Source organism: Wolffia australiana, chromosome 20, assembly GCF_029677425.1.
Source record: "Wolffia australiana isolate 7733 chromosome 20, ASM2967742v1".
Lineage (NCBI taxonomy): Eukaryota > Viridiplantae > Streptophyta > Magnoliopsida > Alismatales > Araceae > Wolffia > Wolffia australiana.
Window position 1 is genome coordinate 400,851 of NC_135854.1, and position 24,150 is coordinate 425,000.

Sequence of the window (24,150 nt, forward strand, 5' to 3'; positions counted from 1 at the left end):
TATGGAGAGAGAGAGAGAGAGGGAGGGACGAAGGAAGAAAAGAGATAGTTGAGGATTACAGAAGAGGACAATGGTATTCTCATCAGCCTTCAGAATTCAAATCAGGAATGTCTGTACGTTCTGGGGAGTTGGAGAGAGAGGAATTTTGTGAGAGTGAGGATGTTTAGAGAGAGAGGAATTTGGTGAGAGTGAGGATGTTTAGAGAGAGAGAACGATGCAGACTAGCGAGATTTTCGACGATCTGTCAGGCCTCCCGGTTGAATTGATTGATATTTGCTACGAATTTATCGGATCATTGAATGAGAAAGATGAGGAATTTGTCGGATCGAGTTCATTCGACGAGATTCTCTCTCAGCCTCACGCTCTCTCTCTCTCCCTCTCATTCTCCCATTCTCTCTCTCGCTCTCTGTTTCTCTCTCTATCTCGTTCTCTCTCTATCTATCACAGGAGACAAAGGCAATGACCCAGGCAAGAAATATCTGTCTCCCAGTGTATACAACTATATATCGATCTATCGATCTATCGATTTATCAGTGTATGTATCGTAATAAGTTAATGAAGCCGACACTTTAGACTTTCTTTGCCGAGGGAGAACCTCCAATCAAATGTTTCTAGAGAATTCTCTCTCTCTCTCTCTATCACGCTATATATCTATCTCTCTCTATCTATCTAACTCTCTCCCTAAAACTTAAGAACCAGTTTCCGAGATCTATGACTACCGTTGCGCCATGACTAGTAAAGTTTCGTCTTACTAGCCGGGCGGAGAATTCCAGTCCAACGTGAGATCACTATCTCTCTCTATCTATCTCTATCTCTCTCTCTAAAACATTAGAACCAGTTTCCAAGGCCTACGACCACCGTTGAACAATATGTGGTAAAGTTTCTTCTCACTTGCAAGGGAGGAGAATTACAGTCCAACGTGAGAGCACTATCTCCCTCTCTCTATGTATATATATCTCTACCTCCATCTCTCTATATATATCTCTCTCTCTATCTCTCTAACTTTAGAACCTGACTCCGAGGCCTGCGACTTCCGTTGCGGTATAAGTAAAGTTTCTCCCTGCTTGCAGGAAGGAGAATTCTAGTCCAACGTGATATCATTGAGAAGTCGGCGTCGCCATACCGTAAGCAATTGAAGATGTTGTCGCTTATAGTCTTCTTACTTCGTCACCCACAAATAATTCCACCTACCTATAGTAAATTCAAATGTTATTATAATCTGATGTTCGAAATCCGTGTTTTTGGACTCTATCTGTCATCTCTCTCTATATAATTCACGCATCTTTCTTTCCGTTTATCATCTATCTTTCGGTTTAGCATCTATCCATCCATTTCTCGTCTTACTTTCTTTATACCCATCCATCTATCCTTTGTTTTAGCATCTATCCATCCATCTGTCGTCTCTCTTTCTTTCTACCCGTCCATCTGTGTCGCTGTCCATCATCTATCTGTCATCTTTCTCTTATAAATTATGTCAATCATATATCATTCCATCTTTCTCGGAGTTCTTTCTAAGAACCATCCATCTATCTTGTTGCCTATCATCTATCTATCCATCGTGCCGTCAATCATCTACTAAAGTATCCAACGAGTTTATCTTTATGAATACCATCTATCAATACCTATATATTTCATCCTTCTTCCCAAACAGGCTTTCGTCCCCCGAATGAGGCACTGTATTACTTAATACTATTCAGCCTCTCTTCCACATAGAGAAAAATATCAAAATTATGCTGCGAGGTCATTTTCCTTAAGGAATGACCATACAGATTCTATTTATTCAACTTACTGATATTTTCCAGTATATGTAGATACTGTAATTGGCATCTTCAACAAAAATATACTGGGATAAAATACTACAGTTTGGGGTTCCTTGTGGGCCTCAATCAATTCGGTTTTTCTTGTGATTTAAAGTAAATATATTTGGCTAGGCGTCTGCAAATCTCAGGAATGGTCCTACTTATTAGAGTGTATAAAATTTACCAGTACATGTGTGTGCCTCGTCTAATGAGAATTCCGCCAATAATTTTATTACGAACACAGAATTATCATGTAAAATATTTGTTTTCATAGGTCCACTAGTTTAATTCAGATCACCTGAACAGGCTATTTATTCTTCCATAAACAGATTGATAAATTTTAGCGAAAAAGTTTTTTCAGCTTGTTAGGAAAACTGCTCCAACTTAAAGGACTTCACGTGCATTCATGTCAGTCATTGTAAGTCCCAATATTGATCAACCTTGCGCGTGTTGGTTAAATTAGGATGACCCTGATCGCATAATTTTATTTTTCATATCTAATGAGCGTATTTAATTTTTGTAGCTTTTGAACTTATGACGTTGATAATAAGTAACTTAAAAGATGAATCTATTTGTATGATATATGATACACAATAAGGGCCCCAAGAAAAAATCATAAGTCATGTTGATGCAAAATGTAAATATCCACTGTACTAAGAAACTCTGAAGTCTATTGATGGATGTTTACCATCATTCTAAGAAACATGAAAATAGATTTAATAGTAACTATTTTTAATGGTTGGGATTGTCTTTAATATCATTTGAGGGGTAGATGTGTTTCTCCGCGTTTGAATAAAAACCATATCTACTTCTCACAACAGGTCTATAGTCAAATCCCCCCCCCCCCCCCCCCAACATTTCAAGAATTTCTTAAGCATAACCGCCTAACTGAAAAAGTGCGAGATCATTTAGAACATTGAAAATTCAATTAAAGTAAAGTATGGTGAAAAGTAATGCCAGATGACAATGGTGGTGCAGATGATGCAACTTTTAGCTCAACTTTGTCGAATCAATAATATATCATTGGTTTTCGATCAACTTCAATTTGTTTTCTTCAAATTCAGCCCAAGAGCCTAAAGTATTTGGGTTATTTTATCATTATTATGCCTAAATTTTTTCACAAAATATTAATATTATACCTTAGTAGGTCCCAATATGTTTTTATTTGAATGTTTTATATGTATTTTTTCCCATGGGACCTTTCAAATATTTCAGATCATTCCTACGCATCTTTTGTTGGAGCTTCTTGATTGCAGGCATGCCACAACTGTAAAATTTGTGAATATTCTGTTTTATCTGTTCCACGAAAGAGATGCTCCTAGTATGACTCATTTTGTTTTATTCTTATTAAAATAATGAGTTGATTTATATATTTATATTAAGCTAGAAACAAATTCTTCTATATTAGATAAGATTTGTGGGTTCAATTCCAAGGTTCATAACTATTTCTTCAATGTAAATGTTTCATTAAATTTATGTTTTTTTGTTGTTTGACTTATTGAGAGAGTAATTTTGGTTTACTGAATTACTTCATTAGACGTTCATCTCATACTATGTTGGCATAAACCTCTAATATCAATTATGTTTGCATTTAGATATATGAAGAGTAATTCAATGAGATCTCTTCTGATGTATTATCAGTCATCAATATTCGAGCATTATGATGTTTAATCAATCAGAACAAGAATGTCGATCTATATTTAATAAATACACATTTCATTGATCCATTATGAAATAAATCTTTCATCCTTGATGACTCTCTTACTCATTTGTCTTGGCATTGTCTTTCTTGGAGAAGAAACCAATGCAGGCATATCCATAAGATAGTATCATGATAAAGCGTACATGATAGAAGAAAAAAATGACTAAACCTACGTTTATATATTTATCATTTCACCTTAGTTCATGGAACTACTATGAGTGAAACATGTAGGACCACAACATTTAAAGAGAACAAGTGGTTGGAAAATGAAGGCCAGCACAACCATAACTGAGATTAAAATTCAAATCATATCTTGACTGATTTTGATTGTCTATACATGTACTTGTCATAATACATGATCACATAGAACCAAACGTTTTTTCATTTGTTTTCATTAAAAAAAATAATGTTATATAATTAGAGACATTACATGACGATTCAATATTATAAATATAACCATTATAAATGCAAATGATTCAATGGTTAGAATGTACTATTATGTATCAGATAGATTCAATAGAGCCATAGGTTTTGGCGGATATCAATAAATGGCAAACATAGAATAATGCATTTATGCAGCATTTACTCACAATTCAATAGTGAGAACAATACATGTTATATCATCCAAAAAACTGATCATGGGATCTGATGAATTGGTTTAAAAAATAGGTACAATTTATCGGGTTTGTTTCACTTGATCAATAAAAAATACCAAATAATGATAATATTGTTCAATCCATAAATAATGGTATCCATGAAAATTAATATTTCAACAATCACTTAGAACCTTGAACTAGACCCTCGTCTTTTATGAATATTTATTGGCAATGAGATTAGTAAACCTAGTTAATTTTTTGTCCTACTTCTTATATAATTTCATATTGTCTTCCCTTATTTGAAATATCAATAATTATGGCAGCTCCCATTAATTCATCATAAGTTAGTGCATAACTGATTAACTATGACAGCTCCTCTTAAGCTCCCCTCATAAGTGAGTACTTTCCTGATTAAGTTATCCTTTTAAATGGATGAAATTTTGCATCAAATAATTTATAGTTTACATGGATGAGAGGAATGTCGAGATTTTTCTAACATGCTAAAAATGAAATGAATAGCAATAAAATTATTTAGTTTCTAAAATAAGTATATTTTTGTGGATGATCTATTAAGACTGTTCATAAAAATTAACAATCAAAAATTAAATTAATTCCATATCATGGAGGTATAATAGTTTTTGATAATGAAAACGTGATATATGAATGTCTAATAAATAATACATTACTTCATGAACATACGGTAAGTGGACACAATTAAATTGTTCCAACATGATTATAATGATAGTAAACATCTACAAACAGTATACAAATATAAATTTGTACTTAATTATCATCAAAACTTTTGCACGTCAAGTTTTTCATGGGAGAATATTTTTTCATAAATACATCTCAGGCATGCATGAAATCAGTTTTGTTATCGAGAAACACACACACACACACACACATATATATATATATATGTAACGAAGTAAAAAAGTTTGTGATAACACGTTAATTGCTAGGATAATATCATGAAATTTAGATATTTCTTTGCATTAAATTGATTTTATTTGTGTAATAACAAGCCTAAAATGATTAATTTTTTTTATATTCATATTATAATAATTATTATTATTATGAAAATTTTTAATTTTATGGATTTTTATGACATCATACTCTTAAAGAAAATAAATTTCTAAGAAAGACTGTATTTTATTTTATAAGCTTTTGGTGTCATATAGATATTATTTTTTTGAAATCATTTACTGGTTCGCCTCACTTTTCCGCCCTGACACATGTCGACATTCAATTTGATCGAATGGCGACCAATAATATTTTTGCCCATGATTGATTGGATAATCATTGTAAAATGATGTGATTATGATATTGCAAACGCGATGCCATAATGGTCAATCATTTATATATGTGATTTTCTTATTTAATTCGTATGGTGACATGGATGAAAAGAAAAAAAGCTCATTGTTGCAAAAGATGTGATTTTGGAGAACGATAAAGGAATATATGTTTAAGCAGGATAAAACCTGTTGATTTAAACTGAAATTAATACTCTAAAAGTCACAACAAAGGCACACACATGATCCAACTTATCATCAGTGAAAAAAGAAATTTGTGATGATGTGGTTGGCAGAAACCACATCACCACATCACTCATTTCATCTTTAATCATTTCATGGATTTTTTTGTGGCTACAATAGTGACTCATGGCCAAATTTTTGGGTAGAATTTAGTAACACATAAATGTGGTGCATATTGATGCCTTAACACATCATTTTATTCTATCCTTATTTTCGTCTTATTAAATGCAAGGGCACGTGGCGTAATGGGAGCCATCAACCATGGATGGCATGAAAAATAAGAACCAATGAGTTTATATGAATACTTCAAGAATTTTATTGTTACATACCTGCACAAGAGATGAAGGTGAAGCAAAAATGATGATCACGAGGAAACATAAATTATCTAATCCAATCAACGCAAGGATTACTCCAATATTAAACTGAAACTTTGAGGTTAGTTTCATCTTTCTCCTCTCTTTCCATCCATGTCATCATATTGATAGATATACACTATCAACCATGCCATATAGAAATCGCCCGTAAATGTATTTCCTATATTTTATAGTCATTTTGAAAGAGGGTGAGTTTTAGGGATCCAAACCAGTTTCATGTGTCATGGGTGATTGACGAGCAACTCAGAAGCTGAGAATCTTACTTGCAGCTGCCAATCTCTGCAGACCCAGAAAAACCTAAGGACATAAAGGAAATCTTCTTGACTTATATTATTCTATAATTAACATCAGATTAACTTGTATCTACAACCTCATCTCAACATATACAGTTCCTATTACTCTCACCACTCTTTACAACATTGATAACACACTGTTTTAATATGTTAATGCATCAAAATTTTCATTTTTATTGTTTTAAATGTAATATATGTGTGTTTTATCAAGCCTAAAATGATGGATATATTTTTAGGAAAAAAATTAGCATTTTGTGAATTTTTAAGTATTATAAGGCATTTTTGACGATATTATATTCTGAAATAAAATAATGTTTGAGTCGAATATGATTTCCTGTATTTTTTACTTTATATTCACAAAGATATGATTTGTCTATGTCATAAAATATACTTGTTTATATTTGTTGGCCTTATATTTAATCTTATATGAATTTATACTGATTATTCGGGTTAATCCTCAATAGCCCCACGTGGCATGATCTGAACCATTGGTAAGTAATGAGTCAGGGTGTTCCATAATGATTAGTTCACCAATCATTTTCAAAAGTTACATTAAGGAGATGCCCTAATGGGCAATGATTGCTTACGATTTAATCTTTTTTTAATTACAGGTTATGATGTGGCCCAAGAGAAAAATGACAGATTTATTTGCAGTAAATTATTTGCTTGGACTAACGAGGTACAATTAATTAAGTTTATTTTTTAGTTATTTATAAATTAAACTGGTCAACAATGGTGATGCTGACCCTCTTGACATGAGATATGTGGCGTCACACGTAGACAAGGTGTGCACACTTATATGCGGTGCAAACATATATTAAGAGTTGTGGCACTTGTTGAAAAATGTGTTGATGTGTTACACACTGACATGCCATCACATCACAAGTGTCTTATTATTATTAGTTCATTATTCTTATTTTTTTTGTCACATGGGCAACAGGGACTCGTGGCGTGATGCATCCCATTGATAGAGGATGAAGTAGAACAGTCATGGTCAATCATAGCATTTAATATTGAGCTGAAGGAACAAAAACCTAAAAGCAACGTGACGAGGACAAGGAAAGAGAAATATTTATCTTGAATCAATAGTAGTGAATTTTCCAACTTCAAGGCTTGATATCTAACGATCCAAGAGGCTGATCAAGCTAAAGTTTTTAGGGTTGCTTCTTTTTCCTCTATCTATCTATATGGTTGAAAATGATAAATTTAGGCTCTAGATGGGGGGTTTAACTTAAAAACTATCTTTGAACTAGCTTCCTGCTAGAGGGGTTGATCAAAAGAGTAAGGTTTTTGAAGATCCTTGTGTTGGGTTCTATAGGCCTTGATTTAGATGAATAATCAAAAAAATCCGTAGCAGAAGACTTTAACAAATCATAACAACATCAACAAAACCATGAAACAAAGTACCAGTACACTGATCACATCTGTAATTTCTTAGATCATGTAGTGAGGTGAGTCCAATTGCTCATGTGTGCAGCCTCTAGAAGAATACATGCAATCCTCGGCATATTAAATTTCCTCCTTCACCTTGGCAAGCTCCGTTCAACCGCAATTACTGTCCTTACGTTGTCCTGATCGCAACGGGAATAGAGAGGAGCTATGGGGAGAAGAGAGAAGAAGAGGAAGACTCATGAAAAATTATGGCTTGGTGAATTTCTTTCAAGGCCTTCCCCTTTTATAGTAAGTAGGTATTTTTCAAAAAAACCCCAAAACTTAAGTATATCTTTCGAAGTCCAAAAGACCATTTGAGTGTGACCTTGTAGGCCCATGTATCAGTCTAGTTAATGACTCTAGCTGCCCAATAACCTTTATTGGCCTTTCAAATTAATTAACTATATCATCATATAAATTAATTGATGTCAGGTTGATTTAGCCCAATCGATAGGTTGAGTCTCCAACACTTGGGGGCCAAGCTATACCTCGTGTTCTAGAAGATACAAAGGAGTATTTATCGACTCACTTATGGAGCTTGTTCGTCATTAGTTACTGTGTATGTGCAGCCCCTCATCCACTTTATGCTCTTTCAAAACTTAGGGTATTGTCAATTGTCAAACTCTAATCTGTCATCTGAGTCAGTGCCCAATGGGTTTGAAAATTATCATAGAACTCTTCTCTAATATTTGATTATTGTGGCCAAGGACTTCATCACATTGTATTCCTTGAGTTGTCACCTCTTACACCAAGGGTGGGAGATCACATCTTGACCACTCAATCGTCTTTGTGAACTTCTTAATGCAGAACTAAGATTGTTTAGAATATCATGATTATCATTCCACAAGACATCCTTGGTGTCTAAGGTCTAAGGACCACTTACACAACGATGATGTGAATCAACCTAATGTTGGGTTCTATGCCTTGGTTCAATCATAAAAAATATGGTTTCCATGAATGCAAAAGCATTTATCAATTCATAATTCATCTTTAAAGTCATGCATCACATGTAATTTATGGAGAACTTATTCTACCCTTGACCTGTTCACTTTAAGATTTCTCTGAAGCTGTTCATGTGCTCGGCCTCTAGAAGTATTCACATGATCACGTTGCTCTTGGATATCCACTTCTTCTCCAACTCTCGTTGAAGACACTTCCCTTGGTTGAGTACAGAAGAGATGAGAGTGGAGATAGGGAGGAGGCTCTCAATTCTAGTTGGCTTGAGCGCTTTAAATGAGTGCACCTTATCTATTTATATTTTCCATAAGTTTTTTTTCAAAATCCCATAAAGTAAAATATATTCACCAATGCCCCTATGATCTTCTCTGTGTGACCCTCTAGGCCCATGTATCATTCTAGTTAATAACTTTAGTGGCCCAATAATAACTATCGACGAATCTTATTAATTAAATATATCAACATATAGATTAATTTACTAATGATCAATTTAACCCAATCAAGATAGTAAGTTTCTACCCTATGGGGTGACAAGCTATGCCTTGTGCTCGAGAAGATATCGAGTAATTTTTGAACTCTCTCATGGAACCTTTACCATCATCGGTTATTGTATATATATATATATATATATATAATCCATCATCTGCGTGAGACTCTCAATTACTTGGGGTATGGTTGATTGTCAAACCCTAATATGTCATTCGATTACTACTGATGTATAACAGGGATTATTGGAGAACTCTTTCTCCAATATCATCACTACCTAAGCCAGGGATTTGATGCATCTTCTTCCTTTAGTCAATCTCCTCTTATACCAAGGGCGGGATGATCCCATCTTGACCACTCAATCATCTCTATAAACTTATTACTACATCTAAGCTATGACTTATTTAAATCCCATGATTAGAGGATCGTAAGTGAAACTCAAAATGTAACTGTCCATCCATGAGATGTCCATGGCATCTCAGGTCAATAGATCACTTATACAACCATGACATAAATCAACCTGATCGATGTTTAGGTACAATACCATTCAGGGATTCTTTTTATCAATTCAGCAAACTCTTTCTCCAAACAGTAACCACTACATGCCCTTAGTGTGGCACATTAATAGCCACATGATCAACTATACTTGTCATCTAAGTAAGATCAGTTACTGATATTCTATCAAGATAATTAAGTGCCTTCTCAACTATCCATTGAATAATAACATTTAGAATACATGTTTAAAGATTAAAGATCACTGTATTATGATATCATCATAATTCACTAAATCATTACATGTATTCATGGACTTCATTGTAAACATCACACTAGAATAATAATGTTGATATTTTATTCAATGAAATATTTTATTCAATGAACTTTAATGAAGATGGAATGAGATAGGGAATGTGTGATTGGCTTGGCGGCCACATATATCCCCATCATATGATATGCAAACACATATGTGTAGTGTCATCTATCTAATTTATAATTATTAAAAATGAGATACTTATTGGGGATTTAAATTATGTATCTGCATGGCCAGATGGTACTAACTCAATTGAATTGTGAATTGCATCTTTTATAGAAGCTTGGTATTGAAGGGTGGACACCAGGAACTTCTTTGATTAACTCTAAACCAATTTTTTGGGAAAATGATTTATTTAACTATCACTGGGAGTGATACTATCTATATCAAACACTACTCATAAATTGTCTACTTGAGCCACAATAGACGCATTGGTTTGGTGCCCCAAAGCTTTTGGTATATGGAAAACATGCACTAGAGTGAGGACTTATTTATTGAAAAAATATGCATTTTGTTGGAAGCTAAGAGGGGGGGTGAATTAGCTTATCTTCTTTTTTGTTTACCTAGTTAGCTTTTAAGATTCCTTGATTTGACACTCACCTTGTTTCTCTCGAACACTTAGATTTACTTGGTTCCTCGATCCGCTTAGTGATCGAGTCAATCCAAGGCCCCCCTTCGAGTCCAAATTAGGACTCAGGATAATCTTACTAAGGATCCTCCCTTGTAAGGTACCCTAACCCAACTTACAGAGTTGCTTCTGCAGAGGAGTCTTCCGATGGCACGTCACGTTCTTTGGTCCACGAGCTTCAACCCCGAACCGCCTTCGGGTAGACCGTCACGAACTCTTCCTCGTACGTCCACTTCCCTCGTCACCGTCACGTCCTTGGTGCCACCAACGTCACCTCCCTGCCTTCTTGATCTTCGTCACCTGTTCAGATTAGCGGAAGAAACGATATACCGCTCCCCGTGATTGATCAAAGGTCAATCACCGCTCTCAATGATGTATGAATGATCAAACAAACTAAGATTCAAATTTAATATCAAGATAAATTCTGAAAACCTGTTTCATAAGTACTTTCAAGATCAACAAATCAATTCCTCTTAATCACTTTCAAAAATAATATCGATCCCTTCACTATCCTTCACAAAATCTCATAAGAATCACCACTAACTCAATGATTGTGGAGGAAACTATCACCCTATTCAGTAAATAAATGAATGATGAAAATTAAAAACTTCCCTTATCAAAGGAGAAGCACAGCCACACTGATTGCAGGGGAGAAACTTCACAAGAAGCAGCACTTTCTTCTTCACAAGAAGCAGCACTTTCTTCTTCAAGAGTAGCACAAGAGAGATGTTTTTCAAAAGGGATTACCTCAACCCTTGCTCTGAAGGGGTATTTATAGGGATAGAGGGGTAGATTGTAATTTTCTGAGAATTTCAAAAAAAAATCGAGCTCAAAAGGAGCTGTAATTAATTTTTTATGATTTTTCAAAGTTTTATAGAAAGTTTCCTTAATTAAAAAATTAATTATAGTAATTAATGCTAATTAAAGTAGTTAGGTTTAATATAGGAATTTCAAAAGTCGGAAAAATATGATTTTTAGAAATAAGAAATGATTTTGGAAAGTCAACCGTCGGACCCGACCTTTGGAATAAATCGAATTTCCTAATTCGATTTTTCGAGTCCAAAGTAAATTAGATATAAATTATTTATTTCTACACTAAGAGATGACTTTTGGCGCAGTGGTAAATCGGTTCTTTACTGAGGCGGAGGTTTTGGGTTCAAATCTCGTTCTCCCCATATATATATATATATATATTTAATTCAATCTTTAGTAGCGGACCCGACCTCGGATTTAACTGGTTAAATCCGTCGGGTCCGCCACTAAGGCTAATGGGCTCCGCCCATTTAGGCCTTATTGGGCCCTTCTTAAATGAACTAAAATGCCAGAAATTTATTTAGAAGTCAATTTTTCACTATTTAAAATACTTTTAATTGTTTAAAAAATTCAGAAAAATATTTATAATATTTTTAAAGTATTTAAAAATATTTCTAAGGCTTCTGAAAATAATTTCAACATATGTTAAATATGAAATGACTTTTTAAAATATTTTAAAGTATTAAAATAACATTTTAATACTTTAAAACTATTTTCAGAAATTTTAAAAAACATTTTTCATTCTCCCAAGTACTTTATGATTATTCTAGTTTATTTTATAGTTTTAACACATTTAAAAAACATAATCTTAAAATATTTTAAGCTCTAATTATAAATTAGTTTCTTAATTATAAATTCATGATATTAATGTAATTTAGTGTACATTAAAACACAAAAACCTCAACACATTTGAAGATTGAATCTTATACAGATTTTTGTTTTGTAGATGATTGAGGTGATCATAACTCCACCTCTACTTATAGTACTTACCTTGTGGAGAATGTCTTCCCCTGGTGAAACAAAAGTGATATCTTAGACAATTTTAGATACAGAATAACTTGAAAGATAAAAGATGTGAGTGTGCATCCTAGAGGGTAAGCTTTCTTCTTTTAATGTATTTAACTTCCTGTATCAGGTCATTCTTGTTCCACCCACCATTCAAGTAGCTACATATTCAAGTGGAGTCTCATACACTGTTGTATTGTAACTATGATATTTTTTCATGAAAGAAATCCTATCTTACACTAGTGAATGAGGCATATCATGGTGGATTGCCATCATGCATGCGAGAGGAACTCAAAGGCTTTATCTCTACTCCACAAGTCACTTCACAAGAGTAATCTGCCAACAACTTCATGACGGGCTTAAGTAGATGATCATTCAAGTAGTTGCGCACCCAATTGAGCATGGTTTAAGCCAATGACATCCAGATATTTCGTATTGTCTATATTGGTCATAATCCACTCAAGCGTAGACTGTGGTATTTTCTCAACTTCATCGATTAAAAACTTTTGTAAAATTCTATGTTCCAATCATCCAAATTATGCATGGTAACCAGATTACCTTGATAAAAAATTATGTATCGTAGAAGTAAAGTAACCCTTGACTTGTGACAAGTGTATTATGGCATAATAACCTAAAATAGGCAAAGTAGTTTGCTTGATGTGACCTTTAGGCTATTTATCATAACAGTAGAATGATACTGGAGTTTAGACAATAATATTGTGGCATAATCATCAAAAGTAACCAAGATAATCAGCTTGACTCAACAGTAGATTACGCACCATAGAAGTAAAATAGGCTTTGATTTGTGATGAAGACATTGTGTCATCATGACAAGAACTAACCAAGTTAACCTGCTTCAATCAATAATATATCTTTATGATATAATTGAAATAACCATTTATTTATGATGAACTATTATGAAAATATCACCAAAGAATATTTCTACTTGAGATGATAAAATATCCATGGATGTACATGTTCAGAAAATTCATGGCACCTGATATATATATACTTCCATAATGAACCCATCATGGAAATATCGCAAAAGAAGATTTCTTCCTGAGATGGTAAAGTATCCCATGGATGGACATGTCCAGAACGTTCATAGCACCTGATATGTGTACTTCCATGATGAACCCATCATGGAAATATGACCAAAGAAGAATTCTTTTTGAGATGGTGAAATATCCCATGGATGAACATGTTCAGAAAGTTCATGGCCCCTGCTATATATACTTCCATAATGAAACCATAATGGAAAAATCACAAATGAAGATTTCTTCCTGAGATGGTAAAGGATCCCATGGATGAACATGTCCAGAAAGTTCATGGCCCCTGATATATATACTTCCATTATGCACCCATAATGGAAAAATCACAAAAAAAGATTTCTCCCTGAGATGGTAAAGTATCACATGGATGAACATGTCCAGAAAGTTCATAGCACCTGATATGTGTACTTTCCTAATGATCCCATAAATACAGTATCAACAAAGAATAATTCTTTATGAGATGATTAAGAATCCCATGAATGAAAATGTGCAGAAAGTTCATTTTCTCTCTAAAAGTTCATGGCACCTGGTATCTTCGCTTCAATAAATTCTCCAAAAAAGATGATATTTTTCTTTCAAATCTGCGAAAACCCAGAAAGCGATCGAGCCCTAAAGCCCAGGCCCTAAACCTCTTGCTTGCTTCGTCTTCCTCTGCAGGCCGACTGTCGCGTTCTTAGCTTCTGATGTTCATCTTCAGCGCAGGTGCAACCAGTTTCTACTGTCCTGAACAGCTCCTAGGCGTCGATTTCTAGAGGAGGAAGGCCTTGACGGGCGCGTGATGACGCAGCTCCTCCGGAGCTGTCAAGTGAGGCGGGCCCTCTTCGCTGCGCAGGTTCGCAGCGAAGAACTCGCTCTCTTCTCTTCTTCTCGTTCGTTATTCTGTACTGGGTCGAGATTGTTTCGCCGGGCTGACTATGCCTTCTCGTTGCATCCTTACTTCTCTTGTCTTGCTGCAAAAATTATGTGTTTTATTGGTATTATGATCATCTAAGGCGGTGGAAAATTCGCTCCCATGAAAGTTTTTCTCAATATTTATCTTCCATTTCTTGATGTTTCCCTTTTTGATGCAAGATTTTTTCACTCACGGCAGGTTCTGAACCAGGAAATTTCAGGGTACAGATTTTCCCGGCGCTGCTTCTCGAAAGGTATCCCAATGAACTGAAAAAAAATTATTTTGGGAGTTTTTGTGGTCTTTGAGTTCTGAATTTCATCATTGCCACTTTGTTCTTGGCTATTAAAATGTTTGAATAGTTTTTCTAACTTTTTTCTAAGAAAAAAATTATTTTTATAATAGTTCACACGTATTTGGAAAGCGGAATCATCTTCATCTCATCTCTCTGTGCTTTATATTAAATTTCCTTTCTACAGAATAATATTAATGTCAGCTGTCAGAAAATTGGGTTGGCTAAACCCTAAAACACTCTAAGTCATTCCACTGAGATGTGGTGGGCGAAAATTATAGTTGGCAGACCTTTGCAGCTGGAATTGGGTTTAGGTTTCATGGCCTTTTATTGATAAATGCATAACATTTTAAAAAAAGACGTTTCGACCTATTACTATTAAATTATTTGAAGCATTTGGTTCACTATCATTGGAATACATCATTAATATTATGCCTCAACGACCTACCAGGTGTAATTTTCGTTTTAAGCCGCTTGGTCGTTTTGAATGTTTGCCATTAAATGGTGGTAACCTTCCCTCTCGACATCCTGATCCTTTGATCCAGTTTATTAAGGGGTTATCAAGGTAGGCAAACTAAGTCATCTAGGAGGACTATTTAGACATTCATGAAATGGGTACAACAATGAGCAGTCTGGGCACCATTATCGGTATTTTTACCCTTATGTTTACCATGATCAGTCTGACTACAAAGAATGTCCGCATTATTTCCTGCTTACTGAACGTCTAAATGGCTCTCCCGGATGCGTTATTGGGCTTCCCCTTCTTCCCCCACCATCCAGCCATTCCCTACCTCACTGCAATCATCTCACTGGGTCTTCAGCCGACTTCCTTCGAGATCAATGTAGATTCCTCTTTCTCCTCAAGCTGTCAGGATCTCTTGGAAATTCTGTCTTCCCCAGTAGGAAAGAACTCCAAGGTTGTTTCTATCGTGGTCTCATTTTCCTTTTTTTTGGGTTAGGGAGAAAGAAATTGACTGTAGATGGGAGTGACTCAGGAGAGGAGAATTCCTCCAAGAAAGATCTGGCCCTTCAGCTGGCATTAGATCAGATCACCTCCTCGTTCGGGAAGGGAGCCATCATGTGGCTCGGTCGCTCTCACACGCAGAAGGATGTTCCGGTCATTTCCACAGGGTCATTTGGACTGGACATTGCCCTGGGCATTGGTGGACTTCCCAAGGTCAAATTTTTTTCGCTTCATATTTCAATTACATTGCATTTCTCTCTTAAATGCGATAAAAGAGGGGTGAGTTGGTTCTAGAAACTGAAAAATGTGTTTAACTTACACAGTTCAAAGCAGTTGGCCGCTTGATCTGAATGGTTCTCCTCCTTTCTCATAAATTAATATTTGTTCTTATAGGGACGCGTTGTGGAAATTTATGGCCCAGAGGCGTCGGGAAAGACTACTCTTGCCCTTCATGTCATTGCGGAGGCACAAAAGAGTGGAGGTAATCGTCATCATCCTGTCTCTCCCTCTCTTCCTTGATCGTCATTCATCTGATTGTCCTCATTCTTTCTTTCTGTCTCACTTCCTTGATAACCATGTACTAGCTTGTACCCGGAGGCTTTGATCATTGTCTGAAGAAAGTCGTACTTTTTTTGTTGATCTGTTAGAGGCAAAGATTTTTGACACTTAAGATCTCTCTATAATTTTGGAGCATAAATAGATCTCTGTCTATAAATTTCAGGATACTGTGCGTTTATAGATGCTGAGCACGCACTTGATCCTGCACTGGCTGAAGCAATCGGGGTGAAGACAGATAATCTGCTCCTTTCGCAGCCGGACAGCGGTGAGCAGGCGTTGAGCCTTGTTGATACCCTCATCCGTAGCGGCTCAGTTGATGTTGTTGTTGTTGACAGCGTAAGTTTTACATAATATGAGATTTCTTTGATGTCATGTGCGTGTGTCTTTCTTGTTTGCATATTTAGATGCTGACGTAATTGAATCGAATGAATTGTGAATGATTATCAAAATTCCGAATCACTTGAATTGTGTGTTTGTCTTTCGAATCAAGTTATTTGAATTAAATTATCCACCAGGAGGCGTATGGATTCAGTCCAGTCCCCCATCTCATTTGGTGTTATGTGCGTATGTCTTTCTTGTTTGAATTGTGAATGATTATTAAATTCCAAATCGTTTGAATTATGTGTATGTCTATAAAAATCAAGTTATTTGAACTAAATCATCTGTGAGGACGCGAGGGGATTCCGTCCAGTCCCCCATCTCACCCTTGGGTTCAACATTTCTTGGAGTGGGATGCAAGGATTGGATGAGACGAGCTGCATTTGGTCCGGTGTCGGGAGTTCCATGTCCCATCCCATATTCTTTCCCAGCCCTCCCAAGTCCCACAGACATCTCCGATCAGTCCTACATCTCTTGGAGCTGGATGGAATGCATCCCTGGCGGGGCCGACCCTCTCATAGCCTCTCTATGGTTAGTAACCTTTCTGGGTAGGATGAAGAACATGATGGGATGGGACTAGCTGTCTCCTGTCTGGCATCGGGGACTTAATATCTCATCCCGAGGACCCTATATCCCATTCTGTCCAACGTCCTGGACAAGATATTGCTTCCCGTCTCACGATACAAGAGAATCTTTGGCGCTTAAGCCATTTGTAGCATTTTGTTCATTTAGTGTTTAAGTTAGTGTACTCGTTTCTCTTTAAATTCCCGTAGCCTTTCCTTTAGAAAGGAAGTTGAGATTGAAGATAAGTTGCCTATAGCCTCACTTTTCAAACCCTCTCCCTCTAGGTCCCATCCCCTGGACCACCTATCCATCCCCAGCCTCCCCTGATTGCAACACCAGTTCTTCACCAGATCTCCTCCGATCCAATTCCCTCTTTGTCTGAATGGTTCTGTCCTTGCTTTTGACAACCTCTGTACCTTCAATCGTCAATGTGTCGTCAGGCAGCTTGTCAAGGGTCAAGCCCCCCCCATTGACCCATCTTTTCCTGATTCCCCAATACAAACCTAAATGAAGGATCATATCATCTCTCATCTGGTGGATTTGGACAGGATGGAACAGGCTGTGTGTTCCATTCCATCAACTAAACCTAGATACTATGGTGTAGATCTCTATTGAGAAGGGTCTTGGAAGGGAAGAGACCAATGGAAAGAAAGAACGGAAAATGACAATGGCAACTAGCCCAGATTGGCACCTGTACGCCTTGGGAGGAGTTCTTGTCCAGTTCAGTAACTTCCTGACTGCCCACCTTATGAGAGGACTACATATACTTGACGGAAATACCTCTGAGAATGGTTGATGACTGTATTAGTTCGTGAATATATTTGGTCAGGTTGGATTTGAATCCCTAAAGAACTTGTACTTGTTGAGCTGGTTGACTTGAAGGTATAGATGACAGTATTCAGACTTGCCAAAGGAATCTTTTGTAGGTTTTCAGGTTGGTTGTGTCTAGCCACCCCACCATCTGTGTGATGAACTAGGGAGTTATCACGAAATTTCTGATTTATAGTTATATTCGACAAACATTTATATGTATTTAATTGATTCAAAGCTGATGATTCTTGGGCTTGTGTCAAATGACATGCAGGTTGCTGCTCTTGTTCCAAAGAGCGAGCTTGATGGGGAGATGGGGGATGCCCACGTGGCTCTCCAGGCCAGGTTGATGAGCCAGGCCCTCCGAAAGCTCTGCCATTCTCTCTCCTTATCCCAGACCATCTTGATTTTCATCAACCAGGTGAGAGTAACAGAGAGAAAGAGAGTGATGTAAGTAGAGAGATAGTAAGGTAGGGAGAGAGATAGAGAGTTTGCAGTGGAGTGATGGAGAGATGAGAATAGCTAATAATTTATTTGTTTGTGGGGTGGATCTCAGGTGAGGTCCAAGGTGAGCACGTTTGGAGGCTTCGGAGGACCCACTGAGGTCACCTCTGGCGGCAACGCATTGAAATTCTATGCTTCCGTCCGTCTAAACATCAAACGAATCGGCCTCGTCAAGAAGGGAGACGAGGTAATCATTGATTAACACTCTCTTCCTTTCTCCTCTCCAAGTCTCCCGTAATTGCAGATTCAAGCATCCACAACCTTAGTTCAAATACACTTCGTCACCAGATGCAAAAAGTTAAATCTTTCCGCTGGACTCAAAGATATGAATATTTTAAAGGGCAGAGAGAGAGAGAGATATCATTAATGATAATGAATGGTTGACTGAGAGGGAGAGCTACTGTGTATGAGCAAGACTATAAAACTGATCCATGACTTCCTTCTCCTGTCCTTGAAGTTTTTGGAGACTCTAGTTTTCTTCCACTCCTTAGTTCACTTCTCTAGACATTGTGGGTGATACTGATGGGGTTTATATTTTATCTGGATGAATTGTTTGGCAGACTGTGGGGAGCCAAGTGGCGGTGAAGGTCGTGAAGAACAAACATGCGCCGCCTTTCAGGTCTGCGCTGTTTGACCTGGAGTTTGGGCGTGGAATCTGCCGGGATTCCGAGATCATTGATTTGGGCTGTCGCCACAAGCTCATCTCCAAGTCTGGAGGTGGATTCTATGCGATTAACGGCCGGAATTTTCGCGGTAAGGATGGTCTGAAGAGATTCTTCGCCGAGGATGACGGCGCTGCCAGAGAGGAGCTCTTGGCCAAGCTCCGACAAAAGCTGGTGGCGCCACCTAGAGTTGGCGGTAGCAGTGATGGCGATGGCGAGGAAGAGGATGGCGAGGAAGAGGAGAGCATATCAGCAATAGAAGCATAGAGGGAAGATCAACAGCAGAGCCAGGGCATGGCCTCTCTTTTGTGGGCAGATGGTCATCTTGTCCTTGATAATCACAATATTCCCTACCCCAACAAAATGACCTTATATTAAATTAACATATCTCCACAAATGAATTCTTCAGCCAGATCATACAAGCTAAATTTGACCCCCCAAATTTCTAAAAAACTTCTTCTAGAAGATGTAAATATTCTAGGAGGAATTTTCTAAATAGCCTTCGAATTTACCACGGTCTTGTCCATGATATTCACGGTCTCCCTTCAGCAGGTGTTGAATCTTTGTTTGAACAGAAGACCCTTCCAATTGGCTAGGTAAATAGAAAAAAATTCTGAGATATCATGATTGACTAACTAATCATTTTTAGAGAAAAAAATGATTGACTAACTAATCATTGACTAACTAATCTCAAATTTACTGATACCTTATCTGGTCCATCTAGAAAAGTTGATTCAATGTCTACGATGCTGCATACATGTTCCCATTTCGCATTTTCTAAGATTGTTTTTTCATCAGTATTACAATTGGAGTAATTGCAGTTCTAGAAATAAATCTAGTTTTGGTTTCTCAAAAGATAACACAAGCCTATATAGGTCCCTATATTATTCTCATGTGATTGAATGTAAATTCATCTTTGTGAATCATCATCTTATTATGGATCAAATCTTCTTGAGCGAACACACTTCCATGGAAATGAACTTATACTAAATCAACATATTGTAATTAAAGTTCGTCTGCCCGATTATGATTACTAAAGTTGACTCCATTTTTTGTGAATTCACTTCCTCTAAAAAATTTCATTAGTTAGAGTGGAATTTTTAAGTATATCTGTATAAATAGCACTTTGAATTTACCAAGATCGTTTCCATGATAGCCACAGTACTCCCTCCCCAAATGGTATGGTCTAATAATAAATCCACGCATTACCAATTTTCCATCAAATGGATTCTTCCCAACATATTTTACATACTAAATTTGGCTATCATCTTTGTTAGTTTAATCTCTTGTTTTTGTCGTTTAAAAATGCGAATGGCCTTTTGAATTTAGGATTATATTTTCCATGATAGACAGTATTCCCTTCTCAATTATATGGCATTATAATAAATCAAGATATCGTCATCAAAGGTGTTCTTCCAGCCAGAAAATGAAAATTACATTTGACTCTGATTTGGTAAATTCATCTCCTTGAAATAAAAACTAGAATTCTTTGGTTGTACCTTAATATTGAGATAGTTTTAATGAAATTCACAAGTGAAATCGCAATCAAAGGTTCATGATAGCCAAGGTATTACCTCGCCCAATTATATAAACCTCTAAATAAATCAACATATTGTCATTAAAGGTGTTGTTTCAGCCAGATAATGAACACTAATTTGACGCCACTTTGGTTTTCTCAAATTTTCTTAATGAAAAATGGATTTCCCTTGGTTTCACCAAGATCTTATCTATGACATCTGCAAACATGACCACAATGAATAGACCATCATTGAAATATTTTCTCTGCTAGGTAGCACTTAATTCAACTTGTGTTCTTGATTTTTCACCGCCGTTTAATGAAAATTCCATAACAGTTTGGATTTTTAAATAATTTTGACTTGACTTATTTTCATATTAGCTGAATCTGGGTCATGATTCTTATCGTCCGGCAGATCTTAAAATACCACCACATCACATTAAACTCCGACGCACTACAAGCCACATCAAATGACTTTTTTGTAACTAAATCACATTATACATACTTCAATAGAAACGAATTGTTTTTTGCCGGATCATTAAAGGAAAAAATTTATTATCAAATTATTTTGGTTGATTCCATGTTTATTCTGACCCCAAAAAACCAAATTCTTTAGTTTAACATTTATTATGTTGTCGAATATTTTTGTTTCAAATTTGTCTTCATGTTTTTACACTTAAATATTGTTTTATGAAATAATAATTTTACTTTAACATATTGCATATAAAAAAGGTAAAAAAAGATAATATACTTATAAGAGAAACCAATGCCATGTAAATTAAATTAGAGTGATCATAATGATGATTCGGATGAATTTCCAAAGATAAGATTTGTTGCTAGTCTTATGTATAGCCATATAAACTTGGTCAAATCAGGTCAAACTTTTGAAATATCTGGAATACACCTAGATATCATCTAGTGGAGTTAGAAATCACATTGGGATTGAAGAGCTGAGTATTTGAATCTTTGTGATTTCCAGCTGACTATCCAAAGCAGGTTCAATGTGTCAAAATTTTAAAATTTCACACAAAATTATCCATGCATTTTAAGCTCAATATATCTTGCATTGTGAATAAACTTTTATATCAACCTAAATCCATTGCCCTTGTGAATGGTATATATTGATGAATTATTTCAGATATTTTATAGAAAAAAATTATTGGGTTTTGTGCCTTAGTTCGACCATGGAATACACGTTCCATGGATGCGGAAGCGTGTCGATCAATTCACAATCGATCTTTAAAGCAAAACATTGAAAGTACCTTTTGGGGAACTCGTTCCACCCATGACTTTGCCGTTCTGAGATCGTTCTGAAGCCGTTCATGCGTCGGGCCTCTAGAAGTATCCACGTGATCATTCGGAGCTTGGATCTCCACCTCTTCCCCTTCAACTCTTCTTAGAGACTCTCTCCTTGGTTGATGTAGAGAATGAAGAAAGGAGAGGGGTCTCAAATCAGGCTTGCATGGGCGGTTAAAATGAGACCCCTTTCCCTCTTTATATTTTACTTAAGGTTTTTTTCAAAAACCTACAAAGTAAAATATATCCACCAATGCCCTTATGACCTTGTGCGTGTGACCCTTTAGGTCAATGTATCGTTCTAGTTAATAACTTTAATGGCCCAATAACATTTATTGACCAACCTTATTAATTAACTATATCAACATATAGATTAATTAAATAAGGATCTATTTAACCCAATCGATAGGTTAAGTTTCCAGTTCATGGGGTGCAAAGCTACACCTCGTGCTCTAGAAGATACCGAGTAGTCTCAAACTCTCTCATGGAACTTTACCGTCATCGATTACCGTATATGTATAATCCATTCTGCCGTGCAAGACTATCGAACGATTTAGGTTTAAACCCTAACCTGTCATTCAATTAGTACTGATGCGTAAGGGGGATCATTGGAGAATGCCTTCTCCAATATCCTCACTACCCTAGCCAGGGATTTTTCTACATCGTCTACCTTGAGTTAATCTCCTGTTATACCGAGGGAAGATGATCCCGTCTTGACCACTCAATCATCTCTGTAAGCTTCTTACTACATCTGATCTATAACTTATTTGAATCCAATTATTAGAGGCTCGTAAGTCATAGTCAAAATGTAGTCATCCACTCACGAGATGTCCTTGGCGTCTCAGGACAATGGATCACTTATAAAACCATGAATTGAATCAACCTGATTAACGTGTAGGTATAATATCATTCAGGGATTCGTACAGATCAATTCAGTGAACTCTTTCTCCAAAGAGCACCCACTATCTGTCCTTAGTGTCGCCACACTAATAGCTACATGATCAGTTATACTTATCGTATAAGTAGGATCAGCTAGTGCTATTCTATCTGGATAATTTGATGTCCGTCACGACTATCCATCGAATATGAATATTTAGAATACATGTTTAAAGACTAGTGATCACTGTATTATGATATCATCATAATTTGCTACGTCATTACACGTATTCATGGACTTCATTATAAACATCACAGAAAATAATAATGAACGCAAATATTTTATTCAATGAACTTAAATAAATATAGCAGTGTGACTGAATTGACTGCTACATAATATCCATTGAAAATGATGTGAGAAAATTTCATTTTTGGCATGGAGATATTAGAAATCACTTGTCCTTGTGTAATTTTTTCAGGATATTTTTTGAGTTATCAAATTTACATGCTTAATTTAATGACGTTTTAAAGCGTATTGATTCTCAGGTAATTTTTTTAATTGCTAAATTTTATTTCCAATATATTTGTAACGTTCATCAAATCTAACTGCATTGTTCTTGCACATTACATACCATGTAATATTTAACTAAGAGGAAGGGTATCTCTCCTTTCAATTTCATGCATTATGGATATTTCAGCAAGCAATGGCAAGGAAGTTGAAAAAAGTGATGTGACTGAGTATACTTGGAAAAAGCTATTTTTTCTACATTGGTTCTTGAAAAGTCTACAAAACCAAAACTACACAAATTCCACTGCCACTAAAATATGGGTGGTATGTCCTCTATATATTAGTGGAATGAATATCACGATGAGGTAGAGTGGTGGATTATATAGACAACCCAATCTTAGGCTCTAAACATTGCCTTCTTAATCAACCCTTTAAGTTAATGATGAGGTAGAGTCCTCTGGCAGCTGATTTTATGAAGTTCCATCCAATATTGGAATTTAATACGAAAGAATCCATTTGTGAGACAATGACTAAATGTTGCAGTGGGATGACACAAATTTTCCAAAGGTAAACATAAGAATAAATTCATCTTGCAATACACTTTGTTTCAATTTTTTTTTCCTTGTTCCATCATTAGTTAACATATAACCTGCTTCAATAATAATAATAATGTTTGGAGCCTATATAAGTATCTTCTTCATGAATCAATCCAATGGGGATCCTGCCCCATTGCACATTGGATAATTCAAAATAAAGAATATTGGTATATTTTAAATTCCATTCATTAAGATCATAAATAGTATGTAACATAAGATCAAGTCTCAATACATTTTAGGTCAGATGCCTAACTACGT

At 36.0% G+C, this 24,150-nt stretch overlaps 1 protein-coding gene across 3 annotated transcripts; it reads left to right on the forward strand.

Moving 5' to 3' along the window:
* The first annotated feature begins 14,047 nt into the window (after positions 1–14,047).
* Positions 14,048–19,514, forward strand: RECA2 (recA DNA recombination family protein). Of its 3 annotated transcripts, none has more exons than XM_078591318.1 (8): positions 14,048–14,311; positions 14,570–14,624; positions 15,656–15,837; positions 16,018–16,105; positions 16,346–16,518; positions 18,209–18,355; positions 18,491–18,625; positions 18,999–19,514. In XM_078591318.1, exons 1-8 carry the CDS (start codon positions 14,258–14,260, stop codon positions 19,365–19,367), a joined length of 1,203 nt encoding a protein of 400 aa, XP_078447444.1. In that variant the 5' UTR covers positions 14,048–14,257; the 3' UTR covers positions 19,368–19,514. The 3 variants fall into 3 exon arrangements, with proteins under 3 accessions (XP_078447444.1, XP_078447443.1, XP_078447445.1); XM_078591317.1 differs by having other exon boundaries at positions 14,049–14,311; positions 15,620–15,837; XM_078591319.1 differs by lacking the exons at positions 14,048–14,311; positions 14,570–14,624 and adding an exon at positions 15,285–15,577.
* Positions 19,515–24,150: the final 4,636 nt, after the last annotated feature.

What these genes read in the sequence shown, in the direction of transcription:
- RECA2 (XM_078591317.1), top strand. Translation starts at nt 14,258, where the DNA reads ATGACGCAGCTCCTCCGGAGCTGTCAAGTGAGGCGGGCCCTCTTCGCT. An exon ending in CCGGCGCTGCTTCTCGAAAG is followed by an intron (nt 14,625 to 15,619) that starts GTATCCCAATGA and finishes TTTTTGGGTTAG; the next exon opens with GGAGAAAGAAATTGACTGTA. An exon ending in TCTTGATTTTCATCAACCAG is followed by an intron (nt 18,356 to 18,490) that starts GTGAGAGTAACA and finishes GGTGGATCTCAG; the next exon opens with GTGAGGTCCAAGGTGAGCAC.